The 20,807-nt window shown below is 41.8% G+C and overlaps 1 protein-coding gene and 1 pseudogene across 4 annotated transcripts in view; both read left to right on the top strand.

Moving 5' to 3' along the window:
* Positions 1-3,646, top strand: part of KIF9 (kinesin family member 9) — a 59,186-nt gene extending 55,540 nt beyond the window's left edge. For 3 of the 4 annotated variants that reach the window (XM_008572135.1, XM_008572134.1, XM_008572133.1), the window contains one exon: positions 3,350-3,646. In XM_008572135.1, the coding sequence (XP_008570357.1) occupies positions 3,350-3,400 (51 nt within the window). In that variant the 3' untranslated portion in view covers positions 3,401-3,646. The remainder of the gene's footprint in view (positions 1-3,349) is intronic. The other variant, XM_008572136.1, reaches the window with a different exon arrangement.
* An 8,775-nt stretch (positions 3,647-12,421) lies between these two features.
* Positions 12,422-13,364, top strand: LOC103590019 (annotated as a pseudogene).
* The last annotated feature ends 7,443 nt before the right edge of the window (positions 13,365-20,807 follow it).

The following is a 20,807-nucleotide window of genomic DNA, read 5'->3' as shown; positions in this document are numbered from 1 at the left end:
ACTATTGACTGACTAAGATGTTGCTGTGGTTGCCTATTTGGTATGGCTACCTCAGTGACTGCTTATTTGGCCACTAATGCCTTGCATGTGTGGTTGCCTCGGGTCTTGGGCCTCTCCGGGGAGCCACCTCTCTGGTCAGCATGGACTCTGCCGGACTGCTGGATCACGGGGCTGTACCGCAGGGTGTGTGGTCTCTGCTGAGCTTCCACCTCCCGTGCTGGACTTCTTCCTGTTCTGTGCGCTCTGGCCCGGGCTGCTGGGATGCGCCAAGGTACCACAGAGCATGTGGTCTCTGCAGAGCTTCCCCTTCCCCTGCAGGATGTCTCCCTGCTCTGTGCGTGCTAGGCTGGGCTTGGGATGGAGCCGGGTGGCGGCGGTGAAGCCTATCTGCTGGATCACGCAGTGGTGGCCCCACAGGGTGTGTGGTTTCTGGGGAGCCTCCGCTTCCCCTGCCGGACGTCTCCCCACTCTGTGCACACTGGGCTGGGCTGGGAATGGAGCTGGGTGGCGGTGGTGAAGCCTATCTGCCAGATCGTGTGATGGCGGCCCCGCAGGGCATGTGGTCTCCGTGGAGCTTCTGCCTCCCCTGCTGGATGTCTCCCCATTCTATATGCACTTGATGTTATGTTTTTATAGTTTAAATCAGTTGATTTGTGGGAGAAAGTGATGCTAGGGACCGTCTATTCTGCCATCTTGACCGGAAGTCCGCTTTTGGTTTTTTTAAAACATAAGAAAGGTGAGTGCTTTTATTATTTTCCAGAAATGGAGTGCTGAATGCCTTTTTAAATTATTTGTTGTGACAGTGACAGTTTCTGAGGCTGGGAAGTCCAAAGTCCATCTGGTGATGGCAACAGTGAACCAGGGGTCTCACATTGCAAGATGGTGGAAGCAGAGAGAGCATGATTTTGATATTTTTAAACAGGAATACAGGCCAGTGTTTGGTAGAATATTTCTCAGTTTGGGTTTGTCTAAATTTTCTTGTGATTTAAATATAAGTTGTGGTGTGGTGCTGGTAACACCAAAATCACCGGTTCACATCCTCATACTGGCCAACTACCAAAAATAAATAAGTAAATAAATAAATATGTCATTCGTTTTTTGCAGGAAAACCACAGAAGTGATGTTATGTTTTTCTTGGTACATGATCACAGAAGGCACTTGATATTGCTTTGTCCTATTATTTGTGAGGCTAATTTTGATCAGTTGGTTGTAAGGTTATCCTGTATTTTGAATAAGACGAAAAAAAATCTTTGGCTTTGTAGAAAGAGCTTTGAAAGTTTTAGTGTTTATTGCAAGCTATTTTAAACTTGCATTAACTAGCATAAGTTACTTCAAGATCATAGAAAAGGTGAACCAAAGTCATTTGCATGGTTTGAATTTGAATGATTTGAATTTCTCTCTTGACATCCCAGGCAAACCTTGCATTTTCTCTAATTCTTGCAAAGTCTCAGACAAAAATTTAAATTCTAAATCATTAGACAGAGGAATTCTGCATTTTCTTTCTTTCTTTCTTTCTTTCTTTTTTTTTCAGTCCTATACTCTCTGCATTGGCCGTTTTTAATGTTTAAGACATGGCCATGCACAAACTTTTTACGCAGATGTTGAACTTGAATTATTCCATGCTCCCTTTTTTTTGTTGTTGTTGTTGGCAGTTGGCTGATACCAGGATTCATACCCTTGACCTTGGTGTTATAATGTTGTAACACTGTGCTCTGACCAACCAGCCAGCCCTCCATGCTCTTTCGATTCCATCTTATAGTTATTTAAACCTTTCACATATATTTTTATATATGAAATATACAGGATTAGGGGCCGGCCTGTGGCTCACTCGGTAGAGTGCGGTGCTGATAACACCAAGGCCATGGGTTCGGATCCCATATAGGGATGGCCGGTTCGCTCACTGGCTGAGCGTGGTGCTGACAACACCAAGTCGAGGGTTAAGATCCCCTTACCGGTCATCTTTTGAAAAAAAAAAAAAAAAATAGAAATATATAGGATTAGATTTTTCAAGTTCAAATCTGTTTCCTATTTTGCTGAGTCTCTCTCATAGTGGCTTTTATCTTTGTGCATTTGTGTGTGTTTAAATCATGAGCTCAGGTTTGATTGAACTTAAGCTCTAGGAGTCCCGAGCACATAAATTGAAACTACTTTCCTCCTGAAAGGGTTTGTACTTGCTTTTTGCAGTCAGTCATGGGGCATTACCCACTCAGGACCATTTTAACTCCCCTTCAGGAATTCCAGCTTAATGTGGGAACTTCAGGTTCAGTGCCCCACCTTGTGGGGAATCTAGGATTTATCTCCATATTGGAAGCTAGTTTGAGCATTTGCTTGCTTACTGCCTCCTGTTTCTGTTTCAGCTCACTTTCCCATCTGCTCTGTAAGAGCCCAGCAATGCACTAAAAGGGTAGAATTTGTGAACATCTAGTTGACTGCAGTTGCAGAGGGAGGGCCTCTCAAAGTACCAAGACCCCAGGGCTGGTCCGTGGCTTACTCAGGAGAGTGTGGCGCTGACTACACCAAGTCAAGGGTTAAGATCCCCTTACTGGTCATCTTTAAAAAAAAAAAAAAAAAAAAGTACCAAGACCCCTACTCCTCTGGAGATAAAACTCTCTTCTTTTATTTTTGAATCTATTCCCTGTCAGAAACTTTCAAGTAGGTCCTTGAAATGCGCATGCCTCCTTTTAAACATGCCTACCAAACCATTTTATTTTATTTTATTTTATTTTTATTTATTTATTTTTTCCTTTTTGTCTTTTTTCGTGACCGGTAATGGAATCACAACCCTCGGTGTCGCGCCCATACCGCGACCGGCAACGGGATCGCAACCCTCAGTGTTGCGCCCACACCACGCTCAACCAGTGAGCCGACCGGTCTCCATATGGAATCCAAACCCTCGGCGGGAGCGCCGCCATACTCCCAAGCGCTGCACTCTACTGAGTGCGCCACCGGGCCGGCCCGTACCAAACCATTTTAAAACAATTTTACACACTCTTTAAGATGAAAGGGTTCGGGGCCAGCCCTGTGGTGCACTCGGGAGAGTGCAGCGCTTGGGTGCGCAGCGGCGCTCCCTTCGTGGGTTCGGATCCTATATAGGCATGGCCGGTGCGCTCACTGGCTGAGCGCGGTGCGGCCTGTCTCAGAAAAGACAAAAAAAAAAAAAAAAAAAGAAAAGATGAAAGGGTTTGACTAGAGTGTTATTTCTCATAGAATTGGGACTAGGCAGAGGGAATCCTTGTCTGGAAACTGATGTTTGCAGGAAGTATGATAGGGTGAATGTGAGTGGCATGGCTTCTGAGTCTCTGCTAAGTCTCTTAATCAATTCCTGTTTTCTCCCATTTTCTGTGTCTAGCACAATTACTTGAAAACCATGACGGGCCTCCAGCAGGCACATAGAAAATAGAATATCGTCACCAGTGCCTTGAAGGACAAGACCAGAAACTCCAACCCGCTCTAGTGGAGCTGCCAAGCCATGTGCCCAGAGCTCCAACCACTCTGTTCCAAGGCTGGGACCCAGCCAGAGCACAATGGCCTGCCTGCTAGGAGGAACATCTTCCCAAGGACACCCTTCCTCATCTCTACAGAGCACTGTTTTAATTCACTATCTTATATGCAGGGACAGGATAAAATAACTTTCTAGTTTGGATTTGTAGTGCTCATCTAAGAACTTTGTTTTATTTTTTGTCTGAAAAGAAGTCTTCCCTGTGTCAGATGGGGTCAGAACTGAGTCTTGAGTAGGAAAACAAAAAAGTAGCTCAGCCAGGCTCCTCCTGGCTGGCCTTTGTCCCACGGGTCAGCCTCTTTCCTTTCCAGGATGGATATCCTAGGGGTAGGTTGGTCTGAAGAGCTCTGCTTCTCACAGATTCCTCAGACCATAAGTTCTCTCAGAGCATCCTTTTTGTGTTCCCAAGCCAATGAAGGCGGAAGGAGGCCCTCTTTTTTTGGCAATCAGGAGAGGACCAGTTGTAGCCACTAGACCTAAAAAGGGATGAGGCAGAGCAGGGTCTGTGTGCCAGGAAATGAGTGAGCAGTTTCTGGGGGACATGCCCTCTGTGTGTTACCAGGACTCCACAGACTTCCCTACCCAGCATGTCTGTGGGCAAGGTGTCACGATCTCTCTTAATGTGTAGGCTGCAGATAAGCACAAGTGAAAGTGGCCAGTTTACCCTGGATAGAAACAAGGATCACACTGTCAGGGTTAAGCAGGGAAGTGAAGTCAATACTTTAGTCAAGTTCCTGGGCTGTGGCTGTGCCCTTGGTGGTGGTACCAAAGGGAAAGAGTTACTACTCTGCTCAGAGAATGAATTTAGGCCCTCTGGGGGCTTCATGGCTGACTGATGCACCCCTGGATTGGGGAACCCAGTCTCCACTGAGTGAAAAGTTCAGGGCTTCCTTGGAATCTTTCCTCTCACACCTACTTCTGTTCTTGTGGGTTGGGGCCTTGGCCTTGTATCGTGTGAGTGCTCTCTCCAGCTGACACACTCAGGAAGTCCTTGATGTTGGTGTGATTGGGGCCAACAGTGGGAGAAGAGGTTCTCTCTCTCTCTCTCTCTCTCTCTCTCTTTCTCTCTCTCTTCTGGCAGCCCTGTCACGGGAAACTGCCAGGGAAAAGAAAATCCAAATGAGTGGGTAGTGTCCAGCTCTGGGACCACTTTATATAAGGAAAGATAGAAGGAAACAGGTCTTCTCACTTAAAGAGGAAGAGAAATGTGAGAGAGGCCCAGGTGGGGCTGCCAGGTGGAAGAGAAGCAAGCGTGTTTGATTTGTGTCATCTTAAAATGTGGCCTGAATGAGTAGGAGCAAAAGTTTTCCCAAAGGGTAGCTGAAAGGCAGATTGTTATCTCAAAATAAGAAGAGGCTTAAAATGAGAGCAGTTCTGGCCTGTCCTTCCAGAAAATTAATCTGACCATCCAAATCACTCCTGAAGGGACTTGCAATTCTATCAGTGTGACAGATGAGGTAACCTGAAAACATTTCTGCTAGAAACAGAGATGCTGGCTAAAGTATAACATTCTTTTAAATGCAAAGTTAAATTTGCAGGAAAGAAAGGGAACTGCCAGGAGCTGGAGACAAAGGGTAAACTGAAAACCAGAGTGGTCAGTGTGTGAACTGGCTGTAGCTGCTAGGAACTGGGAGAAGGTGTGCAAGTGGATTATTGGTCTTGAGTGTTCATGTCCACTCAAGTGTGAGAAATAAGACTTTGGCCCATTCTACATAGGAAGTTGGAAATGGAACTCTGCATGAAGATGGCACCCTGAAGGCTTTATCCTTGGTGAAGAGGTGAGCCAGAAAAAGTTCCCCCTCTGGCATGGAGAAATAGTAAGGAAACTTTCCTCAGGGATGAGGGGTACAGGTTCTGTGAGAATTTACAACCATGTACAAGTTTGGGATTCAAATTTACACTGTGTGGTCCAGGAACCACCAGGCTGGGAAACTAGTGTAAAAATTAGCCCCAGGCTGATGATATCCTGAAACAGGTAGTAGAAGTGAAATTTTAAAATCTACTGTTCATGCCCTTTACCCAGCCACACAGCATTCCCACTGACAAACTAGTAAACATGAGCTCCAATGATTACACACACACAAACACACAACCTACCATGGTGGAGGCACAATGAAAGCAGGATCAGACTTATAAGAACTTCAGATAAATTATTAGATAAAGATTAAACAACATTGTGTGTGTATGTGTATGCATGTATGTATGTTTTAAATAGAGACAAAGTATGAATCAAATGAGAAAGTCTACCAAAATAGAGTGCAGATTTTTTGAAAAGAAGAACTAGGATAAGAAAAAGTCCTAAATATTAAAATGACAGATTAGAAAGAATGAAAGAGAGGATTAGTGACCTGGAAGCTGGATCTGAGGACATTGCCTAGAATGCAGCATAGAAGGATGAAGAGTAGGAAAACTGAAAGCATGGATAAGAGAAATGGTAGACAGAATGAGAAGATCCAGTATACATTTAATCGCAGATCCAGAAGGGGATAACAGGGGAGATCACTCTCTTGATGATCTCATTCGGCTTCAGGGCTTTAAACATCATCTATTTGCTGACTCCCAATTTTATATATCCAGCCTAGACCATACTCCTGAACTACAGACCTGTATAGCTGACTGCTAACTTGATATCTCCACTTGAATGACTAATAGACATCTACAAATCAACACGTTCAATACTGAATGCCTAATTGTCTGCTAAACATGCTCTTCCCACAGCCTGCCTTATCTCAGCCCAATTTCTCAGGCTAAAATTCTTGTACTCACTCCTCTCTCTCACACTCCCACATTGAATCTGTCAAAAAATTCAGCAGGCTTTACCTTCTCACTATATTCAAAATCTGACCACATCTCGCCACTTCTACTGCCCCTACTCTGATCTAAGCCACGATTATCTCTTGTCTGGATATTACGACAGCTTCCTGTCTTCTCCCAGTCCCTCCCTTGCTATCTTATAGTCTATTTCCAGAACAGCAGCCTGGGTGATCCTTTTGAAATACGTTAGATCATATCACACCTCTTCTCAAACTTTTTTTTTTTTTTGACGGCTGGCTAGTACACGGAATTGAACCCCAGACCCTGGTGTTATCAGCACTATGCTCTAACCAACTGAGCTGACTGGTCAGTCCCTCTTCTCAAGCTTTTAGTGGCTCCTTATTTCTCTCAGAGTGATACTGAAGCTCTTAAAACAGCCCACAGGGCCCTATATAATCTTGCCTCCATGACTTCTCTACTCCCATCTCCTCTACTGTCACTCTTGCTCACTCTATTCCAGCCACATGGGCTTCCTTACTGCTCCTCAAACATGCCAGGCAGCTCCTGCCTCAGGGCCTTTGCAATGGCTCTTCCCTATGCCTGAAACATTCTTCCCCCAGAAGTCCATTTGATTCACTCCTTCACTTCCTTCAACCCTTCACGACATTTCACCACCTGTAGCAGATGCTCTCATGGCTTGACCACAGTCCTTTGCACTTGCCATTCCTAGTAATGGCTTCTTAACTGAAAGCACCTGCAACTTTCTACATAAAGGCTTTCTCAGCCTGGGTGCTCATCTGCTTCAGGGTGGGCCCAAATACCAGGGAGTTAATACCTTTAGGAGCAACCCTCAACCAATGAATTGTGGATGAGTACCCCAACCTCCTTTGCCTTGAGTGGGACAACTCTGACATGTTCTCCGCTACTTCCCTGGACTTCCCAGTATAAACATACAAATTCACACAAACATGAAAGGAATAAAAAAAAGTTGCAATGTTGTTAGTGGGATTTTCAGTGAAATGATTATGTACACATATTAGTCCGTTTCTGTTGCTTATAACAAAATACAAAGAACTGGGTGATTTATAAAGAAAATGAAATTTATTGCTTACAATTTTGGAGGCTAGGAAGTCCAAAGTCCAGGGAACACATCTGGTGAGGGTCTAGGTGGTGGCGGCAGTGACACAGGGTATCACATTGTGAAATGGCAGAGCAAAGAGAGCAGAGACAGACAGACTCTTCTCTTCTTTTAAAGCCCTCAGAACCACACCCCTGACCATCATTTTTAATCCATTCACTACTGCATGGTTCTACAATCCAATCACCTCTTCAAGACTCCACCTTTCAGTTACCATAATAGGATTTCCCACCCTCTTAACAGTCACAGTGGGAGCTAAGTTTCTAATACATACTATTTGGGGGGCACAATTCAAGCTTTAGTGAGTTTTGGGGGGACATAATTCAATCCACTGCTATATATGTATATATATATATATCTTTTTTTTGCCAGCTAAAACTTTTAGTAGATGAAATAATAGTATCTTTAAATATTTAAAGCTGTTAATGATGTTATATGCTTTTAATAATATGTATTCTGGGCCGGCCCGGTGGCGCACTGGATAAGTGCGCCGCTTGAGAAGCGCGGCGGCACTCCCGCCCAAGGGTTCGGATCCCACATACAGACCGGTTCCCGCTCACTGGCTGAGCGAGGCGCGGGAGCGACACCGAGGGTTGCAATCCCATTGCCGGTCCCCGGTCTGGTACGGGGGCAACACTGAGGGTTGCAATCCGTTGCCGGACACGGAAAAAGACAAAAAGACAAAAAAAAAAAAGGCCGACCCGGTGGCGCACTGGATAAGTGCGCTGCTTGAGAAGCGCGGCGGCGCTCCCGCCCGAGGGTTCGGATCCCACATACAGACCGGTTCCCGCTCACTGGCTGAGCGAGGCGTGGGAGCAACACCGAGGGTTGCAATCCCGTTGCCGGTCCCCGGTCCGGTACGGGGGCAACACTGAGGGTTGCGATCTGTTGCCGGACACGGAAAAAGACAAAAGACAAAAAAAAATAATAATAATAATAATATGTATTCTGAAAGTATAATGAAAAGGATAAGTTTGAACCAGAATAGCACCTAAGATTTTTTTCTCAAGGTGTGAGATTCAATGTAGTACAGAGAGCTCTGGAGAGTCCTCCCTCTGTTTCACTACCTTTAATCTGAAGGACTCAGACACCTCTGTGCCATTTCCCATGGCATCACATAGAGGTTCCAATCCACCTGCCCCACCACAAGCTGAGCCTAGCGAGTTTCACTCTGGACTTGACTGTTGGTCAGTGAATCGCACTTTTCAGAGGCAATGCAAAATAGGAGTAGAGCACAGGCTTTGGGCCAGAGTCACCTGAGTTTAGATTAGGACTCTATGTCTTACTGGTGTGTGACGTTGAGCAAGTTGTCCAATTGCTCTGCTTTCCTCTCCTCATGTGTAAAACAATAATAATCATGAGGCTCTGTGAAATGAAGGAATTAATGTCAAATGCACAGCAGGTCCTCAACCAACAGAAACAGCCATGACAGTAACAATAACTATAATAAGAATAAAGATGCAAATTTGTGCGCATTATGTTTGAGAGGTGGTAAGCTCACACACACACACACACACACACGGGCACACACACACACGGGCACACATACACACACATGTATGCAAGCATAAAACCAACATAAGCCTCCCTTGCCACTCCCCAAAATAGATTTTGGATTTGAAAAGGCAGCATTTGGGCTGACGTTATCTCTCTTCAATTAATGCTGACTGTGATGACCTTTTTTTTTTTTTTTTCCCTTGGCAGCTGACCAGTACAGGGATCCAAATTCTTGACCTTGGTGTTATAACACTGTGCTCTAACCAAGTGACCTAACTGGCCAGCCCCCTGAGATAGCTTTTTAAGACCAATCGAAAAGTTGACTTAATAAAGAGCAGTAGCTGCTAAAAATATACCCAGTGCCATCCTGGACGGCGTTAATGGAAGTCAAGTGTCCCAGGTCAGGGAAGTAATGGTCTCACCTCTGAAAGGCCACACTTGGAACTTCATTTCAGGGTCTGGAGGCAGTATGTTGAGTGGACAAACCCCAGGGGAAGATGACTAGCATCATGAGAGGCTTTGAAAACTCCTTCAGATAAGAGACTAGTAACCAGAATACATAAAGAATTCCTATAACTCAGGCCGGCCTGTGGCTCACTCGGGAGAGTGCGGTGCTGATAACACCAAGGCCCCGGGTTCGGATCCCACATAGGGATGGCCGGTTAGCTCACTGGCTGAGCGTGGTGCTGACAACACCAAGCCAAGGGTTAAGATCCCCTTACCGGTCATCTTTAAAAAAAAGAAAAAGAAAAGAAAACTCCTTCAAGCAAGGAATAATCACAGAAACTAGGGACATTCAATGTGAGAAGTAAAGTCCAAAGGGGGTAGATTGTTCTGTCATTTCAGGAGGAAAAAAGGAGGTGAGAGTTTTCCAACACTGGAATGGATGGTTTTGGTGCAAACTGGGCTCCGAGTCCCTAGAGGATGCAAGCAGTGTTTGGGCAGCCCCAGTCAAGGTCCATATGAGAGAAATACTCAAACCAGGAAGAAAGGGTTTGCCTCCAGATTCCTTTTAAATGTAAATTCTGTTATTCTGTAAAAGCAATTGTTCTGGAAAAATTATTTAACATATCAGTTGCAAGTAATGTATAAATACATATTCACACATATACAAGGGTACTTTGAAAAGTTTGTGGAAAGTAGAATTAAAGATAATATGAACCTATCCTTGAACTTTTTGAAGCACCCTTGTATATGAATTTAAAAAACAAAATGTCAAAAATGGTCATTTCTGGGTGAAATAACTAGATAACTAGAGGTTAAAGTAAACAAGCAAAATAACTAGAGATTATTTTCCCCCTACTTTTCATGTTTTTATTTTCTTCTCTACTAAATATGAATTGCTTTTATTAACAAAAAGAATAATTTAGAAAAAAATTTTATTAAGAAAAGCAACCTATCTATGAGCAGATGAAAGACATTTTACCAGTTCAGCTTTCCAACAATAAAAGGAGAGGCACCCCATTTGTTGAAATGTATCAGCAAAGACTGGAAGAAAAAATGGAGAATCCTGCATTTGGGGAACGGGGACACACCTCAAGGACCAGCCATGATTATGTGATTTGATAACTAAATGGCTCTAAAGAAACTGATTTCTGAACCTAGATGGATTTTTCTGTTATGAGCCCTTTGAAGGAAAATCTACTCTGCCAGAAAAGCTGTAAAAAGCATTAGGAGGCTGGAATTGTGTGTGGAGCAGACAGACATCATTCTTTAAGAACAGTGTTCAGGGCAGAGATGGTCAGGGGAGGAAGGAACCTTCTTTGCTACAGGACTATTCCCTGGCTGCCTCCAGCAGGAGGTGGAAAGGGCTAAAGGAGAAATCCAGAAGGCTTCCAGAGAGGCTGTGAGCATGCAGCAAGTGGACAGGTATGAGCCCATGAACACAGGATCCAGGAACCCCATACAAGTCTGGATGCCACCACTCAGTCCGTGACCTTGGGTGCCTTTACTTCTTGGAGGCTCAATCTCTGCATCTGTAAAATAAACACAGCATCTTTCCCTGTCCTCCCCACTACAGGGATGCTAAAAATAATGTATATGAAGACATTGCAATGTCTAAAGCCTCCTGTAAATATCTGTTATTATTCCTGTTCCTTCAGAATTGCAGAAAATTATATTAAGAATTTCAGGCTGGCCAGTTAGCTCAGTTGGTTAGAGCACAGCTTTATAATCCCAAGGTCATGGGTTTGGATCCACATACCAGCCAGCTCTGCCCTTCCCCACCAAAAAAAAGAAAGAATCTCTTCTGCTGGGGTTAGAGACATAGAAAAGAATTGGGAGTTTTGACACCCAGTAAAGCATTAAAATGTCTCAAAACTGCAGAAGAACATGGCTGCGGTGGCAGCAGCAGTGGTGTCCAAGTCCAAGAAAGATTTTGAACCTGAAACTTGTGTTTACTCAAGCCTGACATGAAACCAAGAAATAGTAAACCACTCATGGATGACTGGACGTTGGTGAGAGAGATGCAAATGGTGGTTAGGTGTTTGCATTTCTTTAAATTTTTTTCACTTACATTTTGTGACCATCTGGTTGAGTATTCTAATATTAGTAAAGGTGTATAATTAGCTCCTATAATAGGGCTAGTGGTCTTCTGACAATGCCACTCTCCTGAAAAAGTACCAGAAGCAGAAAATGGATTAAGAGCCCTTCCCTGGGTGGTCAGCAATCCTGCGATCCTGGGCACCTGTGATTCTAGGTCAAGTCCCTCCCCCGTCTTCCCATACACACAAACAAATAACAAAAAAGGAAAACCAAGAATCCAAGGGCAGTTTCTTACCAGTGCCAGTCATAATCCCAAAGACACAATCCTGAGCACCATAATCCCAAATGTTGAAATCCCAAAAGATCGAAATCCTGAAAATATAATTCTGAAAAAATTTTTAATTCTTTAAAAGACATTTATTTACATTTTAAATAAATGTAAATAAATGGGGATTTATTTGAGAAACATAAAAAAACACAACAGAACACTTAACAGGCCACTTTAAACAATAAAATAGGCAATACTAACATATACTTTTGTAAGCATAAACACTCAGGTATACTAACGGCCATTGCATGGATACAACAATTATGAGCAAATGAACTGTATTCATAAAGAAATAGGTCAGGAAATGTATAAACACATATAACTATGGTTGGTAATTGTGTGCACCCGGCTTTGTAACAGTGGTGATCTGAAATACTGTGGTGGACAAACTTAAGTCTTTTGACGAGAAAGATCAAAAACCTCGGTGGGTCACCACCACATATGCAGTCGCCCAAAGATCAGAGATCTTGAGAAATTTTATCTTTCACAAATGCAGGTGTACAAAGAGGTATACATCTCTTCATTTATTGAGAAAGTTTCAGCATTTTTATGTACAAGCACAATGCTTACAAATGAAGTCAACGTTGGGATAATGCACTTTTCATGGAGGCAAATTTGCAAAAAGAACTAATATAATCTAATTCATTCTAACGCATTAGACCTCTTTGGAAGTCTTTACCCAATTTATACCTCTAGTATCAGAAACGATGTGACGCTCTCTCTGTTCTCTTTGCTCCACCATCTTGCAGACCCCTGGGTCACTGTCGCTGCCAGAGGGACTCTGGACTCCCCAGTCTCAGAAACTGGATACCAATAACTAGTGCCTCCTACTATGGAACAGTGACCCTGGATCAGGTTCGGCATATCCTCCGTTCTGACACAGACGTTTCCATGCCTTTGACAGAAGAGAGACATCGGATTCTCAACTCAACAGGGAAAATTCTGTTGGAGAAGTTTGGGGGCTCTTTTCTTAATTGCGTCTGAAAAAGTGAAAAAAGTGCGCAGAAGTTAATGCACCTGGTCGTGGAAAGTTTCCCTTCTTACAGACATGTGACTCAGTTTGAGGGGAAAAGAATTTCTTTTTACAAATGAGCCCAAATCCTTGTGGCAGACACATGGAGCTTATTAGAACGGAAAGGGGATGGCTGCTTTAAGGACATCTCCAGTATTACCATGTTTGCTGACTATGGATTACCTCAGGTTCTTGTTTACCTTGGAGCCCTAAAATACTATGATGAACTACAGAAGATGCTTCTCAAAGGAGAAATGCTCTCATATCGGGATAAGCAAGAGGTGGAAATAAGAGGGTGCTCACCTTGGTGTGTTGAGCTGATCCGGGATTGTCTTCTAGAGCTTATTGGAAAAAAGGGTAAAAAGCCTAATGGAGAGACCAATTCCGTTCTTCTGGATTATTACTTATGGGAGTATGCCCATGACCATAGGGAAGAGAGGAAAGGAATTTCATTTCCTCACACATGTTGCATATACTATTGAGCCCAAGTGTAAGCTGATTCACAGGAAAATCCCTACATTTTTATATCATATAGTCATTTGTACAGTTTTGCTTTAATATTAAGAGAAGGTGATAGTGATTATAGGAACAAGGAAATTGATTACTTAGTCTCACATTAAAAAATTTTTCTTGGGGCCGGCCCGGTGGCGCACTGCTACAGTGCACCGCTTGGGAGCGCGGCTGTGCTCCCGCCGAGGGTTCGGATCCCACATACAGACCGGCCGCTCACTGGCTGAGCGAGGTGCGGGAGCAACACTGAGGGTTGCGATCCGTTGCCGGTCACGAAAAAAGACAAAAAGGGAAAAAAAAATTTTTTTCTTGACATATCACTGTGTATTCCCAACTTTATCTTTTGTCTGTTTATTTTGTTTTGACTATATTTTCCTTTTCTGTGGACATATAGTTGACAGAAATGGTGCAGGAACTTTAGTATTTTCTTTAAATCTCAGTTTTCTTAAAATTAATCATGCTTTATAATGTGATTAATCTTCAATGATAATATTTCATCTACTCAATTGATGTATTTTCTCAAGGTGTAATAATTTTCTGCATACTTCAGTCATTTGATATAAAAGATGGTAGAGTCTTTGATGTATGCCTAGTTTTGCTCTTGTAAAAATCAATCTTGACATTTAAAACTTTTTATTGGTAAAGATAGTTTTGTACATCATGATCTTCAATTTAGAATATCTGTGTACATCATGATTTTCAGTTTAGAATATCTGTTAGCCTAGTATTTTTCTTTTTTGGAGTAACTACATTGGAAATGAATAAAGATTTTTTAAACTTCTTTAAAAAAAAAAGAAACTATATGAAGATGACTTTTATACTTTAGCAATTTTGATCTTTTGGGATTTCAACATTTGGGATTATGACAATGGAGACTGTGTATTTCGGAATTATGGCCCAATTCTTACCCCAAAACTTATTTTAAGATTGGACTCAGAATACACTGAAAAGGAAAAAACGTGTTTTGTACGCACACACAAAATGATAAACAACAAAGAAAGACAGATGTGCATTTTTGAGCTCTGACACAGCTGTTCTTAACCCTGGCTGCATATTATAATCACCTGGGGTTCTTTTATAAGATCCTGTTGCCTAGGCCACATCCTGGACCAATTATATAAGGGCTTCTGGGACCTGAGCATCAATATTTTTTAAAAGCTCCCCAAGTGATTGTAATATGCAGAGTGACTTGAGACTTATCCTTTCCCCCGCCCGCCCCCGCCTGTAGAAGATCTAGACATTTGTTTTTCACCTTTAACATGTACTTCTTTACATGATTAATATGGTGATAAGCTATTGATTTATCTTATTTAGCAACTACTTAATATCACATACGGTCTTGGAAACAGGCTTGGAAGCTTCTATATTAGTCTGTTTCTGTTGCTCATAACAAAATACTTGGAGCTGGGTAATTTATAAAGAAAATGAAATTTATTGCTTACAGTTTCTGAGGCTGTAAAGTCCAAAGTCTATCTAGTGGTGACGACAGTGACCCAGGGGTCTCACATTGCAAAATGATGGAAGCAGAGAGAGCAGAGAGAGAGAGAAAGACAAACTCTGCTCTTTTTTTAAAGTCCTCAGAACCACATCCCTGACCACCATTTTTAATCCATTCACTACTGCATGGTCCTACAATCCATTCACCTCTTCAAGGCTCCACCTTTCACTTACCATAATAGGATTTCCCAACTTCTTAACAGTCACAGTGGGGGCTGAGTTTCTAATACATAAAACTTGGGGGACACAATTCAAGCTTCAAGGAGCTTTGGGGGGACACAATTCAATCCACTACAGCTTCTCTACTAATAAATTTTCAATTCGCAAACTTTCATAGTTTTTGATTATAAAAATCTGAATATTCTGGGCTGGCTGGTTAGCTCACTTGGTTAGCACATGGTGCTGGTAACACCAAGGTCAAGGGCTCAGATCCCCTTACAGGCACTTGCATGTTTTACATCCTTCACAGGTGATTCTGATTTGCACTCAAAATTGAGAGACATTGTGACAGATGGTGAATAAACATTCAGACAGATGGGTAAGGGTGGATGATTGGGTGGGATAGAGCAGGGGTTCTCAACCTTAGTACTATTGACATTTAATTATTTGTTGTGAAGAACTGTCCTATGTGTTGTAAGATGTTTATTTAGCAGCATCTCTGGCCTTTATCCACCAGATACCAGTAGCAACCCCCCCCCCCCCCCCCCCCCCCCCCCCCCCCCCCCCCCCCCCCCCCCCCCCCCCCCCCCCCCCCCCCGGGGGCAAAATTGCCTTTGGTTGAGAACCACTTGGACAGTTTAATGAATGGGTAAAAGGATGGATGGGTGGACAGATGGTTGGATAGAAGGATGGATGGATGGCTGAGTGGATGGGTTATATTGGGTGAGTAGATGGAGAGTGGGTGGGTGAATGGAAGGATGGATGGTGGTTGGATGGGGTAGATTGATGTGGGAGTTGATGGATGGGTGGGTGAAAGGATAGAGGAATGGCTAAGTGGATGGGTGGGTGGGCAAACCGTTTTCTGTGGCAAGGAAAAAAATGGGTGGAAGGGTAGATGGATGAACGATCAGGCCTCATAAACCAAACTGAATGTCTCTGTTTCTAAAGTTTTGACTCTCAGGACATTCTTTGCTCTCTGTACATAAAACAGCATAACGTGGAGAGTAAATATTTGGCACATAAAATAACTGAAAGGATACAGAAGGGCAGAATTTGAAATTTCAGACATTGACATTATTCTCCAAGGTAAAAATGAATTCTAGAGTCAGACCCTGAAAAAAATAGACTTGGTAAACATAACTGACATAAAATAAATCAGTTTATAAAATAAAACTGAGCATGGCTAAAACTGTACATGGTAAACTGTTACTACCTGAAAACTGAAAAAGGAATCAAACTTTCATTATACCATCATTATATGAAAATTTGACCTGAGAAAACTGGATTTGATAGAAATTAAGGCCACAAAATAAAATTCACATTGACAAAAGCTATAATACATTTAATATAAAAAAATTTCAAAGATTCAAATATTTTTATGTAAAATGTACTAGTAAAAATAACTTCACTAAAATAATTCTTGAGTGTTTTTGTTCTTTTTAAAATTATTATTATTATTATTTTTTTTATTTTTATTAAAAAAAATTTTTTTTGTCCTTTTTGAGACCGGCCACATCGTGCTCAGCCAGTGAGCGCTGTGAGCGCTGTGAGCGCACCGGTCATCCCTATATAGGATCCGAACCCGTGGCGGGAGCACTGCTGCGCTCCCTGCGCCACACTCTCCCGAGTGTGCCACAGGCTCAGCCCTTAAATTATTATTTTTAAAAATACATTTTAAATTTTAAAAATTAATAACTTTAGTGGCAATGTGTAGAAAATTTATGAAGGGACTAAACAAGCTTAATGGAGCCTGTTCAGGAAAATATTTTTTCATTTATCATTGTTGGTATGATTTTGATTAAAATATTTGTATTTCCAAACAAAGTCAAAACATCTGGCTGGTAAAATAACAAGAACAACAATAATAATGGGATCAATAGTTTCTCTGGGTAAAATCCAGCTATTGTCTAAAGATGTTGGACCTGATGTTCAGAAACAGCCAGCTGGGCCGGCCTGGTGGCGCACTCGGTAGAGTGCGGCGCTTGGGAGTGCGGCAGCGCTCCTGCCGAGGGTTCGGATCCCATATAGAGACCAGTCTGCTCACTGGTTGAGCGCCGTGCGGTGGTGTGTGCAACACCGAGGGTTGCGATCCCGTTACCGGTCACGAAAAAAGACAAAAAAAAGGAAAAAAAAAAAAAAAAGAAACAGCCAGCTGACTTTTTTGTGAGTTTGTCCAGTTGCTAGACCTTTTTTTTTAATGAAAGTATAGCTTTCTGGAAATATAAAGATTTACAGAAGGAAAGTTTGAGGCCGGCCGGTGGCTCACTCGGGAGAGTGCGGTGCTGATAACACCAAGGCCACGGGTTTAGATCCTACATAGGGATGGCCAGTTAGCTCACTGGGTGAGCGTGGTGCTGACAACACCAAGCCAGGGGTTAAGATCCCCTTACCGGTCATCTTTAAAAAAAAAAAAAAAAAAGAAAGGAAAGTTTGCCCACACTGTAGGGAATAATTGTGAAGACTTTGGAATGGACCAAGAGGCTGAAGACCTGGTGTCTTCAACGGACAAGAAGATGGTATCTAGCAGACACTTCCCAGTTATGGGATTCTAAGGGAGCTCTGGCCTCTCATTGTCTTTGAGCTACTTTATAGTCCAGTAAATTATAGATAATGGATAGAAATGCAAATATACTTATTCATAGACTTGCAAATTTTGTCCCCCCACTCAAATTCCTCTAGAAAAAAGTCAGTTTTACATCTATTTGTAAATTTATTTCAGCATTCCTAATCTATATAAATGTAGTACTTTTAGGGGCCGGCCTGAGGCTCACTTGGGAGAGTGTGGTGCAGATAGCACCAGGGCCGCGGGTTCAGAGGGATGGCCGGTTAGCTCACTTTGGAGAGTGTGGTGCTGACAACACCAAGTCAAGGGTTAAGATCCCCTTACTGGCCATCTTTAAAAAAAAAAAAAATAATAATAAATGTAGTACTTTTAGGGGCCGGCCTGAGGCTCACTTGGGAGAGTGTGGTGCAGATAGCACCAGGGCCGCGGGTTCAGAGGGATGGCCGGTTAGCTCACTTTGGAGAGTGTGGTGCTGACAACACCAAGTCAAGGGTTAAGATCCCCTTACTGGTCATCTTTAAAAAAAAAAAAAAATAATAATAAATGTAGTACTTTTTTTTTTTTGGTGGCGGATCCGAACCTTTGGTCTTGTAACACCGTGCTCTAACCAACTGAACTAAGTGGGGTACTTTAAATTCTTCTCTGAACTTGTAAAATCTTACTGGTTTCCCCATTAATTAACGAGTTAAACAAAATCTTTGACACACATTCATTTTATGTATGTATGACAGTCATAATTATAACTTCTTTGAAATATTATCTTTTAATAACAGATAAATGGACATTCTTTTTCATTGTTGGAGACAGCATCAATTGGTTCATGTTTTCAGGAGAACAATTAGGCAGTGTATCTCCAGAGCCTTAAAAATGTATATATTGGTACATACTTTATACATTAGTACATACTCCATGCATTAGTAGTACATACTTTTTGGATAAAAATTCAGCAATACCTTCAAAATTTTTAATTGTGTATACCAGAGGTGTTTCATAAACAAATTTTGTTCAAATGCAAATTTTTATAGTTTTATTTTTACAAATGCAAATTTACTCTTATTTTACTATTAAATATTTACTAGCCAAGTTTAAAAAGCATAACATTTTAAAACAGGCACCGTAATTTCCAAGCACTGTTGGCTGCTCAATTGCTTAATCAGAGGGTGTTAGAGATGTTCAGTCTCTAACCCCTGAGATACTAATAAGTATCTTAGTTTCTGAGGTGGTAAGAAGACACTCACTTTCAGCAGACATGAGTGGAGGAGCCAGAGTTTTTCCCACTGGTTCTGCAGTAAAGGGTTCAGCTGAGAGTGAGGTTGCCATCAAGTTATTATAGTTCTTTTCCTCTCCAATAGCAACTGACTGGGTAAAAGTTTATCTCCTTTTCAATTCTTGGACTTGAGGTTAGGGTGATGATATAATTTCATTGACACAAACCCATATACTGAAGTTTTGCTTCAGATGAAGAAGACATTTCTGAATATCACATGTAAACATTGCTATTTTGACCTATATATTTTATTTCTAATAGTTTCCATTATACCACTGTTTGCGAAATATATTCCCTTTGACATTGGACCTTGTACTATGGTTGTGGAGCAATGTAACTTGTGCTTAAGGTAACAAATCGCCTTTGAATATCCATGTGACACTCAGCTTTCATTGCATATACACTTCTTCCTTGGAATGGGCATATAGTATCATAGAAGGCAAATAGCGGGCGTATAGTATCATAGAAGGCATACCAGCATTTTCAAGGTTACTTCTATTGAACATTGATTCTCCAAAAAGCATTTCTCCCCTGAAAACCTGTTCGTCGAGTAAAGCTAAGTTTATTAAACTTACTGCATTAAGAAGAACACCAACTTCACAGTCAATGGTTTCTCAGAAGGGGAAAGTCAGAGGAGGATATTTATAAGATTTTAGGGCCTAAACTGCATTATTTTCAGGACAGTTTGCAAAGCAGGAAACTAATTGAGATTAGGCAGAGTTTATGATTTAATTTTGGATTGGTGGACACAGTGAGGCACCAGTCTAAGCAAACCTTGGTGAGTAAGCTTCTAGTTTTAAGTAAGCTCTTTTTGTTATTTCATAGTCTTATCTTCCAGTAATAAGTATTTCTTACAGCAAATAGCTAAGTTATTTTTGCTTGTTCTCAGTAATTATTTAATAAAAGAACAAGAAAATATGCCTGGTCCCTGTATTTTTTAACCCAGGGACAGGAAATTGTGTTGGTTTCAATTCTCTTTGTCAGGTTCCTGCAAGCTATTTTTGTTGTAAGAGACAAAAAGATTGGCTGTTAGTAAGTCCTGCTATGGTGGTATTATTATTGAAAAATACAGTAATAAGGCTTGCTGTTAGTGTTGTACTTAAAATCCTAGTAGCTGCCATTTCATCTTGCTTGAGCAACCTGTATAAGTACAGTATATGGCGAGGCAGTCCCCAAATCTCTGGCAGCTCACACAATTTCTTTGCCTGAAGAAAGTGATAAAAGAAGCCCATTCTCTGAGACAGTAATTCTGTTATACCTTGCTGTGCTAAAGGAACTATCTGAACAAATATCCGAAGGGTATGAACAAAACATTGTGTGCTTATGATTCCAAAACCACTTAGGGTCTTTACCATGTATGTTCTACTGTCAAGGACACTCATCAAGCATTTTCTTTACTGATTTTCTATTCCATAAATATTTACTTAATCAGATTTACTCTGTTGTTAGTTACGTGAGACCGAGAACTCTCCTAATGACAGTATTAATTTTCTACTGCTGCTGTAACAAATTACCACAAACTTAGTAACTTAAAACAACACAAATTTATTATCCCACAGTTAGAAATCTGACATGGGGCTAAAATCAAGGTGACAACAAGGGAGAATCTATTTCCTGGACTTTTCCAGCTTTTGGAAGTTGCCCACATCCCTTGGCTCATGGGCTCTTTCTTCCATTCTCAAAGCCATCTCTCTGATCATTCTTCCGTAGTCACAACTCCCTGTGACTCTCCAGATTCCTTCTTCCATTTTTGAGGTTGCTTGTGATACATTGGTGCCATCTGAATAATTCAAGATAATCTCTGTTTTAAAATCAGCAGATTAGCAACCTTGATTCTATCTGCAACCTTAATTTTCCTTTACATGTAACCTAACATATTCACAGATTCCATGTATTAGGAAATGAACATCTTTGGGGGCAGGGGCTGGGGCATTATTCTGCCTACCACAGTCACTAAGTAAAGCAGGAATTTGTTGACTAGATGGCCTTACTCAGGTCCTGGGCTATCATGTGATCACTGACAAGGTCAGGGAAACCAGGAGTGATTACGAGGTAGGCACTTTGCTATTTGGCTGAAGTCAAACTCAAACAATAAATTT

The sequence above is a fragment of the Galeopterus variegatus genome, unplaced genomic scaffold (assembly GCF_000696425.1).
Source record: "Galeopterus variegatus unplaced genomic scaffold, G_variegatus-3.0.2 Scaffold757, whole genome shotgun sequence".
NCBI lineage: Eukaryota > Metazoa > Chordata > Mammalia > Dermoptera > Cynocephalidae > Galeopterus > Galeopterus variegatus.
The sequence above is the reverse complement of the archived record's forward strand: the minus strand, read 5'-3'. Positions and strand labels throughout refer to the sequence as shown.